This window comes from Apis florea, unplaced genomic scaffold (assembly GCF_048593485.1).
Source record: "Apis florea isolate Af1SG1 unplaced genomic scaffold, ASM4859348v1 contig_2839_pilon, whole genome shotgun sequence".
Lineage (NCBI taxonomy): Eukaryota > Metazoa > Arthropoda > Insecta > Hymenoptera > Apidae > Apis > Apis florea.
Genome location: NW_028256653.1, coordinates 875,376 through 896,190, shown reverse-complemented (window position 1 = coordinate 896,190; position 20,815 = coordinate 875,376). Strand labels below are relative to the sequence as shown.

The window sequence follows — 20,815 nt, the reverse complement described above, 5'->3', positions numbered from 1 at the left end:
ACCGCTTCTCGGATTTTTTTTTTCGTTTCCAACGAACGTTGGTTGGTCAAAAGATCACAGGTGTGCAGAAATTTGAAAATATCTGATCACCGAGCGACGTGTTCAAAATCTCTTAGCTAATTCTCAAGTATATTCCCCTAGAATGTTCCTGGGCAATGGAAAATTATTTTTCCTGGAGTTTGAAGATCGCAGGAGTGGCGAAAAATTTCGAGAAACTTTTGATTACGGATGTAATCATTATTCGAATATCATTAAGCGAATCTTGTAAACTAGTAGGAATCGGGTTCAACTTTGGCGGCGAAAGAAAAATCGCCATACCACGTGGGCGGAAACCACTCAAAACCGTGAATATGCCCACGCGGGCCCACGCGTTTTCGAGCAAGGTAGCTACCTAAATATTCCGTTCCACGAAAAAAATAAATTTAAACAAAGACTTTCTATCCGAGACTTTCATCAAATCTGTTCAAAAAAATCGGATTGGATTCGGCCAGATCCAAGGCAAACAACCATTTTTTAATTTTGTTCCGTTTAATTATGTATAACATTATTTTGGAACAAATTGTAAAAATTGAACGAAGAATGAGAGAAGAGAAAAAGAAAGGAAATCAAATCAAATAATAATCTCTAATATTAATATTAATCTCTTTAAAAGGATAATAAAGGGATATAAAGAATAAATGAAAATAAGAATAAATATATACATATATATGAATAGTGTATCATTCTTCCAAATAAATACAAAATGATCCAATATTCTGAGAATATTCGTTTCGACGATGAAATCCCCACCCTCTCCCCGATCGTAAAAAACAAAACAAAAAAAAAAAAAAAAAAAAAAGAAGGAAAAACGAGAATAACCATAAAACCGCGCCACGGTAGCCTCCCATTTCTCTATAATACACGGGTAAAACCACAGTTCATTATACGGAGGAGCCATCGATCCGATCCCTAATTTCCCTTCGCCCACACCTATTCGATCCATCATATAACGGTAGATGGCCGTCTTCGTCCATTGAAATTCAACAATCGGAAGGATACGCCGTGGGTTTCACCGATAGAAATTAGGAGGAGCCCTCGCACACTATCGCAGTGTCCCCCAACACTTGTTCAAAAAGTGTTGTCGGGATGACCGATACATCATCCGACGGGGGCCGAAATGAGGAGGGGGTAAGAAGAAGAGGAGGAGAAAAAGAAAGAAAGAAAAAAAAAAAAGAAATGAGAAAAGGAAGAAGAGGATGACAGAGGACGAAGAGGAGGAGAGGAAGGACGAAAGAGGGAGAGGAAGGGAGAGACAGGTACCAATAACGAAACCCGCTCCAAATTCGGTAGCCGAAAATTAAACCGAGAAAGGTTTCTCGGTTATGTCTAGACCTAGACCCTCCGGTCAAATCGTAGCAAATTATACCGTCGGCTCCATCCGCATATTTTACGAACCATAAATATTAATCCACCTCACGGTGTATGCCTCCTCTCCATCTTTCCACTTCTGTTCCACGTTCCTCTTTCTGCCTCTCCTTCGTCCTTTCTTCCACCCCTCCGCCCCGTAATCCCTCTTCAACGCGCGCCACGCAGACGTTCTGGCGGATGGCCCGCGGGTACAGTCCCCGCTAAAATCGAGAGTTCGGGACAAACGCAAGCCACATTTGCATAGAGGCGCGTGTTTTATTGTACACGAGAGACGATAAACATTGAAACTCAGGTAGCAGGTGATCATTGGATCGATTATTATGGGATTCGAGATGGTACATGGTAATTCCTTCCCTTCTCTCGGTTTTTCAAAATCAGTCGGAAGCTCTCTTCCCTGAAATTCTATTTCCCTATGCTTAAGCAACAAATGATTGTTCTCAATTCAAGAGTAAGAGAGATGCTTCTACTTTTATTACGTTTTTCTTACATCGATGTTTATATTAGGATATTTATATATTTTTATTTCTCTCGGTGGAATGAATCGCGATCAAAATAGCAATCTCGAAGCTATTCGTTTTCAGCCTGTCTCGCGATAATTCAGTAACGCGAAATGCGAAGAGACAGTCGGGTATAATAAACGTAACATTCCACGTCACTGGGATTGAACGGTTGCAATGAATTGGCGTTCAAAATGAATGCGGATACGGTCATAGATAAAGCAACAGCAATTTTGCGCCAACAGACAGCATGAAATTGATTATATAGTCGCATTTAACATGGTCCACTGGTTACCCGGCACTTATTGTTGATGTTGACTACTGCCGTTACTTGGCGCCTAGCCACTTATTACCACTTTGTGTGCTGCCATCGGAGAGAAAGATAATCGCCCACTTGTAAGTACGTGTTTCTCTATGCATCAAGCGTCGCATACGCATGCATCGATCAAGCTTTCGTCCATTAATGAATCGACCATCTGTTTCAAGAAATATCTCAATTTTCTTCCCTCCTTTTTTTTCTCCCTCCCTAGTAGAAATATTGTTAAGAAGGACGAAAAGCTCGAGGATCGTTTCGTATTTCAAGTAGATTCAAATATTTGTAGTAACTTTTCAACTAACCATATCGTATTAAACATCCTGATCGCGTGGAGACAACCGCCTCGTGAAAGCACCGATGAATGTCGCCGGCCATCGACGATGAAAATCGAAAGTGTGACACGGTCAGCTACGTACACATCACATTCCAACAGCGTGCCACGACCCAAAAAAGCGCATCGTTTCATTCAATTCCGTCGCGAATATCGATTTCGTAAAATATTAACGTAAATCGCATTATTTACTTGTAAAAATCTTCCTCTGCAACGTGTCAAATGCACGAAAATATAGAATTACGATTTATAAATCTATTCCGTTTCTATATGAATACACGATTTAAATGTAACAAAATACGTATCGAACAATTGTTCCAAACTTTCCAAAGTGCCACTACTCGATCAAGTGTGAAAGAAGAGACTAACGCTAAAAATAAATTTTATTTCCTTTTCCCTTAAACAGACGGTGGAGAAAGAGTAAGAAAAACACACACACGTGTACAAAGTTGGTGGAGGGCAGAAAGCGGCGATAGAGGAGGGGCCCGGTTTTAATAGCCGAGGACCTCTCTCGCACGGCTGCAGAAAAATCCTCACGGCCGATATTCCTTCGAGATAAGCACGTAGTCCGGTAGCCCGGTTTTACCGGGCCAGTATTTATTGGTTATTGGTGTGGACCGTCATTAGCGAAACGGGGGTCCCACCGCTCCGAGCAGATACGAAGATATCGCACGAGGCGGCACGCTCTGTCTCTTTCCCTCTCCCGCTCCCCACCTCTCTCTCTCTCTCTCTCTCAGAGAGAGAGAGAGCCGCTCGATCCGTAATTTCCGCTGGCCAACTCCCCGCTGTTCACCGATCGAACGCGTTTGCAACGCTGTTGACAAATTCCTGCGGTTCTGAATCCGTTTCTGAAACGAAGAGGCTTCCCACTACGGAATCGGTCCCGAGAAAAGATGGAAAGAACGGAGAGAAACGAATTGCCGCGCGAATAATGTATATAAACCCGTACACGAGTCGAAGAGGATCATAAGTTCCGACGATTAATGTTTTCGTGACACGTTTTTCTTTTTCTCTAAATAATTCACTTGATAACAATTCTATGACAATCTAACACAGGATTATAGACAAGTGTTAACAAAGATTAAGTTTACCAAGCAAATGTGACAATCCATTTCCGCTTCGTTTCAACGGAAACTTCGATTGCTTGTAACTTGATAAACATTTTTGTACTCGCTTCGGCCCCCATAATCGACCCTTCTGTGCCACGGATGTATTAACGTTCTGTATACGGGGAGGGAGTGGTTCCCGGGGGAAAAAGCGGGGCAACGGCGACGACGAAGGTTGTATATTGCGAGGAAGCTACTCGTCTTGAGGAGGACTGCCGTTGTGCGCTCGTTTAGCGCTATCCTCGGGGCAAAACCACGTGCACCCGCGGATGGAAATGCTAATTTGACCGAGAGGAGAGGGCCTTCTACGCACCCTTGAGCGTGCTCGGCTTCTTTCGCTCTTAAATTTTCTCTTTTTCTTCGATTCCTTACGGCGAGACGTACCGTTTCGTACCAAGCTCTCGACCCAGTGTGTATCAACACGCAGCTGGTTGCGTAATATAAATTCAGAAATTATTATGATATTCCAAGGTTTTGTGGAGAGGGGAGAAAAGGGATTATTAGTCTGTTTTCTCCTTTCGGTGAAACCGATATTTTTGGACACCGGTATATTTTATATTTATGTTATTCTCATTCTCTTTCTCTTTTCATTGCAGAGAACAATCGTACGAATATTATTTAGGGGGCTTATGTATAAACACTGCTTGGGGTCTCCCGTTTGGGGATTCGTTATTTCGTAAATGTGTTCACGGTATGTAAAATGGAAATTAAATGTTCTTGTTTGTTACTCGGTAATTTAAGAAATATTTTCTTTTTGCATATGTATATATATATATATATGTTGTTGTGATTGATGAAACTTTATGGATGGTATTTTATTCGGTTAATGATTACGAGCTTCGATTATTTTTTTTCACCAAGAAAAACAAAATTACACGAAATGTACGAAAATACGTGTTAATAAGAATATGTTAAACTTTTTAAGTCTCAAATTTCGGTGTGATTTTCATAACGCAACATTTATTAATGCAATTCACGAATCGACCATGTTCTCTATCTTTAAAATTGTATTCGATTGTCCCTAATAAAAAAAGTGACGAGTACGATAAGAAACTTTTAGTTTAGAGACTACGAGACTTACATTATTTTGACACGGATGGAAACATTAACGATGACTATTGCAAATGACAATGACTAGGATTAATAAAAAAAAAAAAAATTAAACAACGATGATGAAAGGTGATGGGGATAATTCCATAGAATGAGGAATTAAACGAAGGAAACAACATTCTACGATAAGCTTCTTTTTTCTTTCGTGAAATCTCGTCTGGTTTTGAAACGCTGGCGCATAATTCCTCCGCAAGAGCGTATCACATTTAGTCGACGATACGCCCAATACACATCTAAACCTTTGTGAATTCCTTAAGTGTGCATTATATATAAGAGACCAAAGTGATAATCGAATTTTTGTGTAATTCACGCTTCCATCCCGTATTGCATTTCGTCAGAAAATGCAACGGGCGGGTTTGAAACAAATAATTAGGAGAGGGAAGGGGGGAGGTGGAGAGGGGATATTTTCACGATCTACCAGAAATTGTTTTTTAAATAACGAAAGTATTTTAAGAAATCCGCATACTTACGTATGTATGAGAACTTCGCCAGTTTTTCGGCGCGTATTTGCTTAATTTATTCTCGGGATCGACGAACAGGTACTCGCCGTCTGAAACGCAGAAATAACAATTATTAATAATCCGTGATAATCAAATCGAGTATTTTATTTTTCACGTGATTCCCTTCCCCCCCCTCTTTTTACGTTCATTTGTTATATGATTTCATGCTCGATGACCAGATGAAAATTTTTGTATTACAAAAGATATAAATATCTCCTCTATCATTATCCTCTCTCCAATTATCAATTCCAAAGAAGAAGACGCTAATGCAAAGCGTCGATTCTATTTACACTCAACACATTTTATCAATTAATCACCTCGTCGTGAATGTACACATATATATATAAATGAATAAAAATCCAGAAGAAGAAAAAAAAAAAACGAACAAAATCCTCCCCTTAAAAATGTTCTCCCTGGGAGAGTAAGAGTTTCTCTTCAAACGGCAATGGCCGGTCGGGTGACAAATTAATTTTATCGGTAGCGACGGTGTGTCCCTTTATTATAATCGCGGAGCAAATACAAGGTTGGTCCTTGGTGGGATGGGCCGCGACATTCTGGGACTTGGGATCGGGCCAAATGGGCCCGTACAAGGGCCGCGCATACGCGTCCACGGTGCCCTGATATGGTCGTTGCGTGGAGCCCGGAGACTCATTCTCCTCGCTCGACTTTTTGCACGGCTGATGGTCCGAAATGCCGATACCCCTAAACGAGCGAAACAATGAAAGAGATTGTCGGCGAGAGGAGATGTTCGTGAATGAGAGGGCCCCCAAACCTGTCCTGCCCACATGGGGCCAGACACTCGGCTCCCAGACCCTCATGGCGCGACAACGCGACGCGCTTTCCTCCACTGGAACCCGATCTCGAGCCTGCAATTGGCCGCCCGCGATCCTGCGCTAGGCGCATTGCTTTTGCTCGCTTGCTCTTGAAACTTTACTCGTCGAGAACGTGAGAAATAGGGGGAGAATTGAACGAGAGATCACAAGGGAGAAGATGTAATACGAAACATAGGTGCGATTCGATGGAAGATTTATGAATAGAAATAATTTTCTTTAAAATCGATGTATTTATATATATATATATAGAAATATCTTCGTACTAGCTCTGGATATTAAAGATCTTACCTTACAGATATATACGTATGTACGTATATTACGGCGCACGTGGGATGGAATGTGCTAACGTGAAGGTTAACCTCGTTCAGTCGACACGCTACGCGTGATGCTATGCTAAATTACGCGCACGCGATTTAACGCGCAAAACCTAACCTAAATTCAAAGAAACCCGAGGATCTGAATCGAACGTTTCCGTCCATCTCGAACTGCGACGATCGATCGAAGGGGGATCGACAGTGTCTTTCGCACAAGTGTCGCGAACAACAAATTTTCACGGAACGCATTTCGATCTATGAACGATAGCGGGAGTGACCGAAACTGTTCATCCCGTTTAGATGATCTACCATTATCGACGGAGCCGCAATAAAATATGTTATCGCGATGCTGCTTTATCGGTAAAACCATAAACCGTACGAGGAAACGTACATATATATATATATATAACCCGAAGTAGCGCGTTTCGTACGTATATATACAGTGTGGAATCATTATAGGTTACGTTTCAAACATCTGCTCCTCAATAAAACTCCACGTCGTGAAGCCGGTCCGGGTAGTGTCGTTCGTGTTCGAACAGCCGCGCCTCGATTCTTCCCTCGGCTCTCCCTCTCTCCTTCGCCCTCTCCCCACTCTTCCTTCCCCGTTCCTCGCCTCTTTCTCTTCTCCTTCCTCCTCTTTCTACGTCCACCGGTGCAACACGCCGGTGCAACGAGCGCTCTTTCGCTCTCCTCCAATCCCTCTTTATCCGCCTCTCTCTTTCTCTCTCTCTTCCTTCCTTCCCTCTCCTTTGGTTTCCCTACAGCGAAGCGAGTAGAAAGTCGAGGATTCTCGGACACCCTGTATTTAGCATATTTCGATTTGCCCGAGATACACTGAGCCGTCCACCTCGTCGACGTCCGGTGCCACGTGTGGCATGCTGCCTTTCAGACACGAAGGAGCGGATCGAGCCACATTCCGCGGTGGAGCCGGCCAAGGATGAAAGAAGAAGGAGCCGGGGGGATGTAATGCACTCTCCGCGGTGAAGAGGCCCAACCCGGGCCCCGACGTCTCTCCCGCTTTCCTTTCTCTTCCCTTCCTTCGAACGGTAAAAGAAGAAGAAGAGGAGAAGAAGGAAGAAAGAGGAAAGACAGAGGGAAGGAAAACAGAGGCGAGGAGAATAAGGATGGAGCGTGAGGAAGGGAGGAGAAAGAAGAAGCGGAAAGGGGAAGGTGAAAGAGGAGAAGAAGGAAGAGGAAGGAGAGGAGGAAGGTTGGGGGTGGCGACCTAAGAAGGTCAGAACATCGTATTTCTTGCGGCCGGCAGAGAAAGAGAGAGAGAGAGAGAGAGAGTCAGCAGCGTCATTAAAAAGAAAAGTTCGAGCGGGCATTGTAAGGCGGCCCGAAACCCATGAAAAATGTACCTCGAATTATCGTCGTTCCAGGCCTTTCGACAATACTGCGAAATACCACTTTTATTACGAGGATGCCAACCTCTCTGCCTGCCAACAAAGCCGGTCTGCGTTCCTCCCTTCCCCTCCATTTTTCTTTATTTTATAGCATAGGAATGCTGGCATTTACGTAACCGTACTATTCTATAATACAAAAATAATCTTTTTTCAAAAAAAAAAAGAAAAAAACCATTTTTCTTTCGTTCACAAGATTGCAAATAACAAGCATACCTTTCCGTAATCGTATTGCAACATTCTCTCCCGATTACATCATCTTCTTTCTCTCTTTCTTTTCGGAATCAGAATCTTGTACGTTTCCATTGACGCGTAATAAAACGAAAAAATGATGTTCCACACCATCTCATACCGCCGAGAGAGGAGAGCGTCCCCTCTGCAATACACCTTCTTTCCTTCCCCTTCTCTCGCCTTGGCTGCTACTAGTAGCATTCCCCGTTTTTGACGGCCGGAATCGGGACCGAAATCGTCGAGATGGACGGACGGATGGATATCCAGCGGCGTAGCCGGAGGGCCGAGAGAGAGAGAGAGAGAGAGAGAGATCGTAAGTCAGCTCCGGAGTTCTTTCGTTGCGCGATCTCTCCCTCCGTAGCCGAGGGCACCTGTGTTACCCGAGGTATAACCCGACCATTACCGGGGAATGTTGCCCGAGGGCTAACCCTGGCCCTCGTGTAACCAACGATCGGGGCCCATGGGGTCCAACCAACAACCTTATCCAACTAGAGATTCCCTCTAGTCACGGACGGGGCAGCCGAGATCTTACGTCTTTCTATCCTCCTTCGTCTTCTCTCGTCCTCCTTTTTTTTTGTCCATCTTCGAACCCCATTCCTTCCCTCCATCTCTCCCTTTCCTCCTCTTCCTTCCTATTTTTCTCCATCCTTTCTCCATCTTTCCTTCCCTCTTCCTTTTTGTGGCCTGTTACCGCCACGCCCAGAACGAGCATAGGCAACGTTGTTACTTTTTTACGATCGAGGGATGCGAAGGAAAGAGGGGGGAAGGAAACGTTGTCCCGCATAAGCTTTCGAGGGAATCTCACCTCAATCTTGGTCATCATCTCAGGGTGCAGCTCGAAGGGAATCTCGCTCGAATCGACCCGTATTTATCCACGGATCTGAACTAATCGGTGGAAAATGGGACTGCATCCTTTCGCGAACGGAAAGCGAGTTTTCATCATTAAATATGTTATACACAGAAATATTATTTTTGATTATAATCGCAAGATCATCATAAATTATCGAATCACTCGTAAATGCTTTCTAAAATTATCTATAAGAATAAATAGATAGATCAAAATAGAACGGGACGTTTCGAAAAAGAAAGAACACGCGCGGTTTTCCAAGGGTGAAATTATCTGGAGGTGGAGAGAGAAGGAAAAAAAAAAAAAAGAAAAGAAAAGAAAAGAAAAAAAATAAGAGAGCGACCGATGGAAAAGAGCGGTTGTTCGGTCGTGGCAACGATTCGCGAGCGCGCGCATCACGACAAGAAAAAACAGCGAAGGAACGATCCCCATAAACCTGTCGGTTTCCCAGAAAGAAACAATGTTCCCTCTCTCTTTTCGTGGCGCAGCAATGCGCCGTAACCGTAATTACACCCGTAATCACCCCTGATTGCCGAGAGAGGACCCCGGCCTCCTCACTACCTTCGCACTCGCTATATTTTACACGAGCAACTCTCTTCCACGGTGTATATAGGTATAGCAGTGCCCACTTCTGCCAGCCTGTCCGACGAAACGCCAACCTTTTTTCACGGAATCCTGGATCCAAGTAGATCGTTCGTTGATCTAGGGCGCAGTTGTTCGTAGCAGATTGAGGAGCGAGATGAATGGTAAGAAATAAGTTTTTGAATATTTTAAAAAAAATTGAATTACTTCGAATTCAAGTCACGTGGATGATTCGATTGATTTAATTGAAGTAAGACTTTTTTTTAACCCTTGCTCAAGAACGTACAAGGAAATATACAAGTGGATAATTTGGAGTATCGTTAGTGAAAATATTTGGTAAATATAGATTATCGATTCCATTTTTCTGAATTAAAAACTAATAATTTTCTATCATCTTACAAGGCGATAATGTTTAAAAAATTTATATCATTAAATCGTGCACCGTTAAACGGGCAAACCTAACGATTTAATTAAGACGTAAATATCATAAATCTTTCGCGGAAGAAGCGTATACTTAAAATAATACCTCGCCTTGGCTTCGAAAAATGGCTTCGTAGAACTATTAAACAGATATTTTTCAACGTTGTACAAATCTCGCCCACTTCGTGTCATTTTTAAAATGAAAAAAAAAAAAAAAAAAAAAAAAAGAATGACACGCGCCGTTATGCGCGATCATCATTCAGATCAAAGATATTATTGTACGCCTTTCGCCATACATAATCGCATTGAAATTTTTTTTCATACGTATCTTTCAGCCTTGAAGATCAAAAGTGTACAAAGACTTTTTAAAGGAATGCACAGATGTGTAATCTATACAATATCCGTTTGATGGATCGTTTTCCTTGAGCGATAAAGATTCATATATTGTACGTGGTTCTTTAGAGGGAACAATGTTCTCAAATCTGATAGACGAGCAGCCTTTTCTTTTTCTTTCTTTCTTTCTTTTCTCTCTCTCTCTCTCTCTCTCTCTCTCTCTCTTCGTTCTTTGTGATGATCGAACAACTTCGAGTTTCGACAGTATAGACAGTCATACGAGTGGTATTCGACGTTAATCGTGGCATTCCATCGTCAAACGACGCGTCATCTTTCAAAAGGAATGCGCTACATAAATCCCAAGTTACACAGGTCCATAAAATATTCGATACAGGAACGAGGAATATATTACGGATTATTATATAGCGTGATACTGAAAAAAATAACTATCCATACTTTAGGCAATATTATTACCTCATTTTTGTCCAAAAATTTTACCAAAGATTTTATCGAGACATATTACTTCATTTTTTACGTAATTACGTTTTAACAATAATTTTTTGCATTTTTATATTTTCTGCTATCTTAAAAGACATCTATCTCGTGAAATTTAAGATACTTGAAACATTGATTCCCGACATTCGCGGGAACGAGATAATTTCTCGAGCAAAAAATCAAAACGAATAGAACAGAACGCTGTTAAACAAACTTCGATATCCTTCGCCATAGCGTGGAACGTTTGAAAGAAAATATTCTTCACGCTCAATGATCCGCGAAAAGAAAGACTGTCCGATTCGACTGTCCGAGGGGTATCGAGTTTAACACTTAAGGGCCCTCGATACGAAATCGTATCCAGAGTTTTCTTAAGGTTATTACATCGTTCGTGGCCGGTAACGAAGCGCGTTGCATTACGGAAGATAGATGGAGTTCCGTTGAACGCAGACCGAGGGGGATAAAATGTGGCTTCCACTAGCACCACCATCACTACCAACAGTGTACCAGCCAGCCAACGCCACCACTCCTCCACCGGAGGCCACTATCTGGAGCTCATCGCATATTTCATCCCGATCAAATTATTCCGACGAACAAAACACGCCACGTACACGTCCGAGCGAGAACGACGACGACGACGACGGTGTGTGTGTGCCTTTCGGCAGCCCGCGAGAGAGGAAGGGAGACGGTGGAGAAAAGGAGGAGGAGGGGAGAAGGAGAAGAGGAAGAAAAAGAGTACGAGGACGGTCGATTGCCGCGAAGAAAGTAAGGAGGGGGGAGGGGGAGAGGCAAAAAGAAAAAAGAAAAATAAAGCAGAGCGAAAGAGAGAAGTTGGAGAGGACGAGAAAGTGAAAAGGAGGGAGGGGGAGAAGAAGCGCGATTGATCGGTAGCGGGAATGAATTCGTCGATCGAAAAGTAGATAAAACGTGGTGGAAGGAGTTTAAGCGAAGAAGATGGTCGGCTGGATAACGCGCGATATAACGCGAGCTCCAACCCCCTAAAATCGCGAGGCATCTTCCTGGATGGGTTCCACAATCTTCTTCGTCCCCTGCCTCCTCCGTGCACGCCATCTCCTCCCCCATCCTCCTCCCCTCCTCGCCCTCGATCGTTCGACATGCACGGGGCGGCTTCATTAGGGATCGCGTAATATAAATCAAACGACGACGCGTTTTAATTTATAAAACGCCATTACACCTTATGAATGACCCATTCATGTGAGAGGCTTCGCTTCGTGGACACGTGTCCCCGTTGTTACGACCACGAGTGGCAGAAAGGGAGAGCAGAAGGGAGACGAGGGAGATGGAGCGAGACGGATGGATCGGGCGGGAGAGGGAAAGAGAGAGAGAGAGAGGGAGAAAGAGAGAGAGGAGGGAGAGAGGGAGGAATGGCAGGGGGTCGGGCCGAGTAAGAAATGCAAAAAGAAGGAAAGTTTCGACGAGGATGGAAGAGCGTTCAGGAGGAAGGAAACGGACGGAAGGGAGAAAGGAATTTTCCCTTTTCCCACCGAATCCGAATAAATCCATTTCCCTATTTCGAATATAGATAGAACTCGAACGAGACGATAAAAAAAAAAAAAAAAAGAAAAGAAAAGAAAACGGAAAAAGACGACGAAAGCGAGTATAAATAAACGGAACAACGTGGATAAAAGAGAACAACGGAAATCGAATGCGAAAGGAAAAAAAAAAAGACACGCACAAAAAAAAAAAGGAAAAGAATTCGAAAAAGAACGAAACAAAGGGGGAGAGGGGAGAGAAAAAAGAGAAGAAAACAAGAAAAAAAAAAAAAAACGAAGAGTAAAAAGGGGTCCGCTAACGTTCGGCAAATGGTGCACAGGAGGTGCTGCTTACGAGAGGAGACCGGCGAAGGAGAAAGATCGGCATGTGTAATGGAGGGGAAGGAAGGACGTTGAAGCCCTGTTGTGACGCAGCCTTAGCTTCATCGAGGTATATATCCAACGGACCTGCTAAGGCCCATTCTCTGCCTACCCTCCCCCTCCACACACACACACACACACACCCCTTCCTCTCCCTCCCCCCTCCGCCCTTCCGCCTCTGAAATCCCTCTTTGCCGGGTCCTCCGCGCCTGGCCCTTGCCGGCCCCTCCATCCTTCGCTTCCACTCGCTCCCTCCCGCCCCTCCGTCCCATCGCGCGCGCGCGCGCGCGCCAGCGTCGACGATTCCTGTCCTCGGAGTCCTCCTTCCACATTCCTGGGTCCCAAGTCGCCGTGCGGCGGAGACGCTTGGGCGGGAGGTGGAATACGAGAGGCCCTATACAAATCACCGGGCTACCGTCTTACCCGGGCTCATTCTTTCTCTCCCCCTTCTCGCTCCTTCCCTCCCTCCCTCCCTCCCCAATCTCCCTCCCTCTCTGTCACTCTTCCACCACCTTCTCAGTCTCATCCTCTTCGTGCCGCTTCTTTTTCTTCGCCTTTTGTCCCTCCTCGCGTTTCTTCTTCCTTTTTTATATCCCTCGTCTCTGTCCTTCTCAATCGCGAAGCCAACTCTTGTTATATCTCTTTCATTTATCGCGTCCTCTCTCTCTCTCTCTCTCTCTCTCTCTCTTTCTTCGTTCGTCTTTGAATTTTGGCACAGATCGCATAGGTTTGTCGCCTGTTTTCTTCTACGCGTCCTCCCTCCTCCTCCTCTTCCTCGCTTCGTCTCGTTATTCATTCCCCTTCGTTCTCTTCTTCTTTTTTTGTATATAATGCGCGAGGAGAGCCAGGGGGTGTGTATCTCTCTCTCTCTCTCTCGCTCTCTCGCTCTTTTCGTTTCAGCATCCTGTCTTCCTCGGTCCGTCGCTCTCTTCCTCCCCTCACCCCTCCCCACCCCTCGTGCACTTTCATGTCCCTTTTCGTCGGTTCCTTTTTTCTCCTGTTGCGAACAACACGCACCTCGACCCTCGGTCACGCACACGTACCACGCGTTGACGCCCAAAAAATTTGACCTTTCAAATAAATTAGCCGCGACACATCCGCGACCGATCTTCCACAGTTTCTCCTTATCAGTAGACGATATTTTTAATTAAATGTCGCGTTATTAATGTGGCAAATCGTTTGGCATGAATTCGCGAAAATTCATCATTTTCGTCTCGTAATTTTCTCGTTTTATAGAAGCGTATCCTTGCCATGAAGATCACGAAACGAACGTTCGATTCCTTGGCTCGAGCATTTCGGATTACGCCTATACCGACAAAAATTTTAAGAAGCGTGAAAAGAAATAAATACCTTTGGAAAGGCCTTGACGAGATCTTGATTCTCGAACGGAGGGATTGGGTTCAATGATTTGCCAAGTTTAATTATTACGTAATAATTCCGTCATAAACTTTAAATCGTTTTCTAACGACGGGAAAAAGAAAAGAACGATAAACGATGTGAACGATAAAATTGAACATGTTGACAAACCATGACTTAATTACGAAAATTGCGAACAAAAAATTTACAAGATTAATCTTTGTATTACGCTAATTACACTAGTGTAATAATTTCGTAATAATTTCAATACAAATTATCCCACCACGAAAGAGGAAAAGAACACAAGTAAAAATTGGAAGAAACATCCTTGGTAAGACCTTGAGGATACGAAAAAGCCTTGGACATCCGCTCGATCACGTTCGCCAGCAGGCGGAGGGGTTGTAACCAAAGAATTTTTCGGCGGCTGCTCGCGCCCGCCTCGCCCGGGGCGATCTTTCTCGATATCTATTTTTAGTAAGAAGCGTCGAAGAGCAGACGGTGGTGATTACAAAATTGCAGCAGCGATTGGTCCGTGTCATTTTACCGCCAGGGGCATGGGGGGTCGGGATAGAGGGACAAGACGAAATAACCGGTACAAAAAGGAGAAGACGGAGGAGGAGCAGAGGAGAGACGAGCGCGCGAAAGGAGCGACAACAAGGAGAGGAGCGAGCAAACTCGAAGAAAAAAGGAGGACTCGAAAAAAAAAAATCTTGATTGCAGAAACCATAAGAAAGGACGGGGAAACGTACGTAGAGAGAAAAGGGGAACATGGCTCGAGGAAACATCTTAGAGAGGAAAGATATTTGGGGGAGAGGAGACGTAGCCGGTAGAAAGCGAATCGAGAGAAACGCAAGGACGAAGCGGAGAAGAAGAAGAAGAAGAAGAAGAAGAAGAAGAAGGAAACGAAGAAGCGTTGAACAGGCAGGCAGCAGTTTGCGGGCACGTACGCGAGCGTAGAGCAAGAAGAGGAGCGTAAGAGGAGCGAAAAGAAAGGAAGAAAGAAAGAAAGGAGAGAAGAGAAAGGAGGAGAGGGCTCGGTACGGGGTCCGGGCAACGTTCACGCAAACCGACGCACGCATGCAGGGGTGTGAGCCACCTTTTTCTACTTGTTTTCGTTTTTCAGATGCATTTTTTTCCTGTCGTGGCATGGCTCGCGCGCCTCAAAACCCGCCAGCTCAGCCTCGCCGTGATGGGGCCCCGCTGGAATGTAGGAGGGAGGGGTCCCGCAGGGCCCTTGCGAGGCCCAAGAAGGGTCCGGCCGCGTTGGTGGGGGTACCAGTCGGACCGGCTTGTCATGACTGGTGGAAAGGCAAGAGAGTAGAGCGAGAGGGTAGCGCTGCAGAGCCGAGTATATTCGGTGAAGGGAAGGGAAGGAGCTTCGTGGATGGTGTCCGGGGCCAGAGGGCGAGGGAGAGCAAGAAGACCACGGCTATATGCAGAAAGATCTCAAGATTAGTCAACGGACTACTCGGCAAGGACTCTCTTTGCGCGATATTAAGCTGGTATTTCGAGATTTTTTGCCATTTCTTTTTTTTTTGTATATATTTTGTTTCAAATTTGACCATTTCTGTTTACAGCTTGGGACCGCCGTGAAGAAAATGGCAAAATTTCTGGAAAGTATCACTGGTCATTTCGATCGAAAGAAGAAAAAAAGAGACTTCATGATAATCTATGTTTATTATTAATATTAAATTTCGAATGTATAATTGTTTGGCAAGTTTTTTTGAATCTTATATAATATTATAACGTGTTAAGGTAGTTAAAGTTGTATCCGTTTTTCTTCTCGATAAAAAGGAGAAGCCCGAGCTGGGGCGATATTTATCTAGATACTAAAAACCAGGTAATTTCAACTATTCACACGTAATAAATTTTAACCCTCTGCGGTCCTGGCATCGAGCCTGCTTCCCACATTCCATTTCATTCGGTTCCTTTCACTTTTGCCATATAAAACGATATGTTTTTTTTTACGATTATTATTTGTAAAAATTAAAATTAGAGAAATTTTAATAAAAATATCCGAAACATTGTAATTATGGAACCGATGGATCATTAGTTATTAATTGTCAATTGCAAAAACATAAAAATATATTTGAATTATACGAGGAATTTTTAACGATATTAAATATAATTAGAATAATTAGAATTTAAAATATCGTATTCCAACTTGTTCATTTTATCCCAAACAGGGATATTTAAAAAGGTACAAAGAACGTCACAGTAACATTTTAAAAGTCTTTTTCGTTCGTATTATTTACTCGTTACAATTCCTTTATTTTTTATTTTAACTTTTTCTATTTAATCCCCTGAAACGCGATTCTCTACCAGAGCTATCGATAGTACGTCTAGAATACTTTCTCCCCGGTCGAGTGAATCTCGGTCGGGACAGTCTTTTGGATTCTCATCGGATAGAGTGTCGCTCGGAGTTATCCAACAGAACGGTTAGTGAAAGTATCCTTCTTATCCTTATCCTTTCCATCGAATTCTTTAATTCTTCCAAATCTTCTCCCTCCAATCGCATTGTTTATACGCGCGAGAAGAATTCTGAGAAATTATTAAACCGTAAACGTAGTTGAACGAAATTTCTTGACTTCCTCATCCTTAGAAGAAACACAGGAGAAAAGGAGTTTCGAGTTAGCCAAACTTTTAACCAATCAAGTGTTTACAACATGTAAAATATAAAATATAGCAGAGATTTTTAAACAAATTATCATCTCCAGGAATATTTTTCGTTCGCGAAAGAGAAAATCGAGAGTATTGAGAGTCGTGGAAATGGTGGACGATTGATCTCGAAGGTGCGTGATTCGGGAGAAGATTCGCGCTCTCTCGCGAAACGCAACACCTAATGACTCGCGTGAGCTTCGGTAATTCGATCTACTCTGTAGGAGGTTAAAAAGTGGCGTGCCGTAATTCGAGGCGGATACAGCTACCCCGCAAGTCATTCACGATGCTCACCGGTCCCGTCCGACCGCATTTCGCCCGTTAAACGATAGAACGACGGAAACGGGAGCAAAGGTATACACGGTGTTCGAAACAAAGCGGGTAGAAAATTTAGAAAGTGATCCCGGGAAATAGGCTGGTGGAAAAGATTTGCAAAAGATTTCGTGAATGGGGGAGAACTTTTGTATTCGTTTTCGAATTCTTTTCTTCCCTTAAATTTTCTACCTACTTTTATGGACGTAGAAGAAGGGAGCCCATTGTTTACTCACCGGACAATATTGCCAGGCCGAACAGTTCGCAGTCTCGCATGCCCTGCTGGCCGAGAAGCATGCATGTCTGCGCGTACACCTCCTTCACTCTCGACTTCGCCTAAAAAAAAAAAAAAAAAAAAAAAAAAAATGGTATGATGAAATATTAAATTTGGGAAAAAATTATAGTTAGAAGAAAGTTTTTTGGTTTTTGGTCTTCTTCGCTCGTCTTATGCACGACATATAAAATATAAAAAAGGGGGGAGATAGATGTTAAAGAGGACGACAGATTTAACAAATTTTTTTTAAGTTAAACCCTTTTTGCCAATTTACATAGTGTTTTAATATATCGGTTTTTTTATATTTACAGCAGAATACAATCCATACAATCGAACCGATTCCTTTTTAATAAATGGAAAAACCAGATAAATAGACGTAACATTAATTTTTCTTCCGTCGATTAAATTATTTAAAGAGCGTCGATCACGTTAAGCGTTCGTTCCCTCCTTAATTTCATCAGATATCTAAATCGATAAAATCGAATACGTGCGCAATAAACGTCGTATAAAACATCACACGATTATCGATAAACACGATTTCGAAGGAAAACACATCGGCTATCGATCGAGGGAATCTACGGGCAATCAACGCTTGCGCGTCCACCGCAAAAAAGGAAAGGGCTCCCCTTTCGAAGAGACGTCGCTACGCACGTGACTGGTAATAGAGCACGCATAATGAGATTGTATCGTTCTCGAAACCCTTGTCCGACACCGACCCCTTTATGTAATTACAAATTTACATCGGTGAAACGGTTGTGCACAAAATGATTTCGTTTCAAGGTGGACTTGTGGACGCCAACGTGCAGCAGCGGTATAAGAAGAGTGTATCGCGTTTAAAATAAAAGGAAGAGAGGAAAAAAGTGTAGAGTGGAAAAGAAGAGGAGCGAATTCTTCAAATTCCATTTTCTCTCCGTTTCTCTAAAATTAATCTTCTTCGAATTCGCTTCCTTCTCGTCAAGAAACAAAAATCTTCTCGTTAAGTACGTTTTGAGATGCATTTGATTAATTTTTATCCTTCTGATTTTAAAATTTTAATCGACCTTATCACGCACACACATTCTTTAACACGATCCGCAAATCCAGGGATCAATTAGTCATCATTGCATTAGAATCATGGTTGCGATTCATTCGGTTGGATCGAGCAATGGAACGAGATGGAAATTATTATGTACCGTTTATACACGGATAGATTTAAACTTGCGGTAACCCACATTCTAGAGAAACCGGAATCCCTTGCGTAAACGACATTAAAGTTAACCCATTTTATGCGTCTTTTTCACACGCGACGTTTACGTTCATCTATGTTTGGAACGATTCTATTTAAAGGAGAGAAAATATAATCAAAACGAGAGAGACATAAAATCAATCTTAAATAACAGCACATGTATGTAAATTCTTCTTGAATTCCGATATGAACTTCTTTCGAGAATAATTAATATTTAGATCTAAATAGCTATGCGTACAATTTTTCTTCCGTTCTTAATAAATTTCTGGAAGAAGTTTAATTACATTCCTCGATGCTCCTTGTTATCGGACGAATAATCACGCATCGATAACGATCCTGGATAAAGTCAAAATAAAATCACGAAGAAATTAACTTTAGAAACTAGGAAAACCATCGTAGTTCGATGGTTACTTTCTTTTCCAAATAAACGAATATATGATAATTTATATTAATTTATAAAAATCGACACGATAGCATAATAATATAATAATAAAACAACAGCATGTAGATGAAATTACAAATTTTCTAAAATAAGAATGCCTGAGAAAGAGAAACGAGGACAGTCCTCGAATTGAATTCGCTATAACAGTATCGTGCAATAAAATTTCTTATTCTCGCGCGCGAAAAAGAAAAGAAAAAAAAAAAATAAAAGTATCCCCGATATTGGCAACGATACATCCCAAATAGGACAACAAATCTAAACGAAGTTCGTGATATCCTACTTATACCGCTTTATATTCAATACTTTTATATCACGATTCGAATCCTCGATCGAGAAGTTAATCGAGAAGTTGGACACGTTTTCGCGTGTCGCTGGATGACGACGACGCCAGACCCATATACGATCGAAGATAGAAATAAAAAGAAAGAAAGAAAGAAAGAAAGAGGGAATCATCATCACTCGGTAATTTTATCACTTCGATTCGCGACATGCAGGCATTCTGCATCGCGCGTAGCATGTAATAACAATGCGTGGATGTATGAATATTGCAAACGGTGAAAGCGTACCACATACCAGACTCGTTACAACCGTGGTAGCACCGCAGACGTAGCTATACACGGTGTGGTGCCGTACACGGTCGGCCAAAGAATGTATCGGTACGTGATCAGATTGACACGTTGCTACGGAGAATATGACGATAACAATTCGCCTTCCATCCATGCCCTTCGTGCGGAGAGGAGAAAGATTGTTTTCTTCTCGATCATCGTCACGTTTAGAATCTTGTGATTGATACATCGATTTCATTATTATTTTTATTGAAACAATAATGCGCAATGGAAATTTGTTATTTGAGTTAATTTATCATTTTTCGCTATGACAATGGCAATTCGATAAAATTATAATTAAAAATGACGGAAATATATGTTTAAGTTATATTATGTTATAAAAGCAATATCTCGGAAGGGATATATGTCTCGAGGAGAAATATCGTTGTTTGAGTATATACGTGTATACATGATCGAAAAATATGGAAAATAGCAGATAGATCCTCGAACAGTTATTAACGAGTTAACGAACGCGCGAAAATTACTCTGTATCGAGGTTGGCCATAAGAATTTTCAATTATACCACGGTATAATAATTCGTATCGTGTATGCATTTAATTTCTCATCTGATGTTTCCACCATTGCTAATAATGCATAGTTTATTCGATCCTCTCGCGGAACTTAATCAAAATTCTTAAGAAAAATCCTTTGCCGAACTGTCGGGTTTAAAATAAACAAAATAATAGCGGGTACGTTCATTTTTCTCGTCTACATTACAAGGAATAAAATCAGCCCGCCGGCGAATCTGATTAATTAATTAACCGATCCTCTATCTTCGATCTAATGCATCCTCGTTAAAGGAATTCCGTTTATTTCCGTAACTTTTAGAGACGAAGAATTCCCGGAAAGGCAACCAATTATATTCGTATTTCGTATATAAGGAAACGTTAACGAATTTATCCGAACGTGTTTTAACGCTTCAAAGCGTTTAGAGGAATGCGGGAACGTTTCGTATCGTGGCGCTTTCCCCCCAGAAACATTCGTCGAGCATGCAACATTGTTTAATGAGAGCTTCCTAAATATTTTTTAACACGATTCAAAGAAGTAAGAAAATTACTGGTCGCGCAGCAACGAACACGAACGAACAACTCGAGGAAATTGTTTTAGTTAATTATGCTAGAATCGCGGGGAGCCGTGTTACGATTATTACGTTGCACAAGGTGTTGATACACTCGTGAGAGTCAATTTTACGAGAGAACAAACCAAACCAAAATGTCGCAACGTTTATTTAATAGCGAGTTACCAGCAATTTGAGTTAAGCAAAGACGAGGAGAAGATAGAACGAGACGATTATTAAAATTATCGCAAAATTGCAGAGATGTGAAAATGGCCTGCGATCGAAATGAA

At 42.4% G+C, this 20,815-nt stretch overlaps 2 protein-coding genes across 6 annotated transcripts in view; one reads left to right on the top strand and one right to left on the bottom strand.

Annotated features, from left to right (window-relative positions):
• LOC100864479 (protein expanded) overlaps positions 1-20,815 on the bottom strand; it is an 83,449-nt gene that overhangs the window by 10,072 nt on the left and 52,562 nt on the right. For all 4 annotated transcript variants that reach the window (XM_086907354.1, XM_086907357.1, XM_086907355.1 and 1 more), the window contains 2 exons: positions 17,159-17,258; positions 5,238-5,317 (listed from right to left, as the gene is read on the bottom strand). In XM_086907354.1, the coding sequence (XP_086763480.1) occupies positions 5,238-5,317; positions 17,159-17,258 (180 nt within the window). The remainder of the gene's footprint in view (positions 1-5,237; positions 5,318-17,158; positions 17,259-20,815) is intronic.
• LOC147657756 (uncharacterized) lies at positions 6,952-16,102 on the top strand. 2 transcript variants are annotated; one of them, XM_086907366.1, is made up of 4 exons: positions 6,952-7,647; positions 9,509-9,641; positions 15,076-15,454; positions 15,530-16,102. In XM_086907366.1, exons 2-4 carry the CDS (start codon positions 9,635-9,637, stop codon positions 15,543-15,545), a joined length of 402 nt encoding a protein of 133 aa, XP_086763492.1. In that variant the 5' UTR covers positions 6,952-7,647; positions 9,509-9,634; the 3' UTR covers positions 15,546-16,102. The 2 variants fall into 2 exon arrangements, with proteins under 2 accessions (XP_086763492.1, XP_086763493.1); XM_086907367.1 differs by lacking the exons at positions 6,952-7,647; positions 9,509-9,641 and adding an exon at positions 13,567-14,989.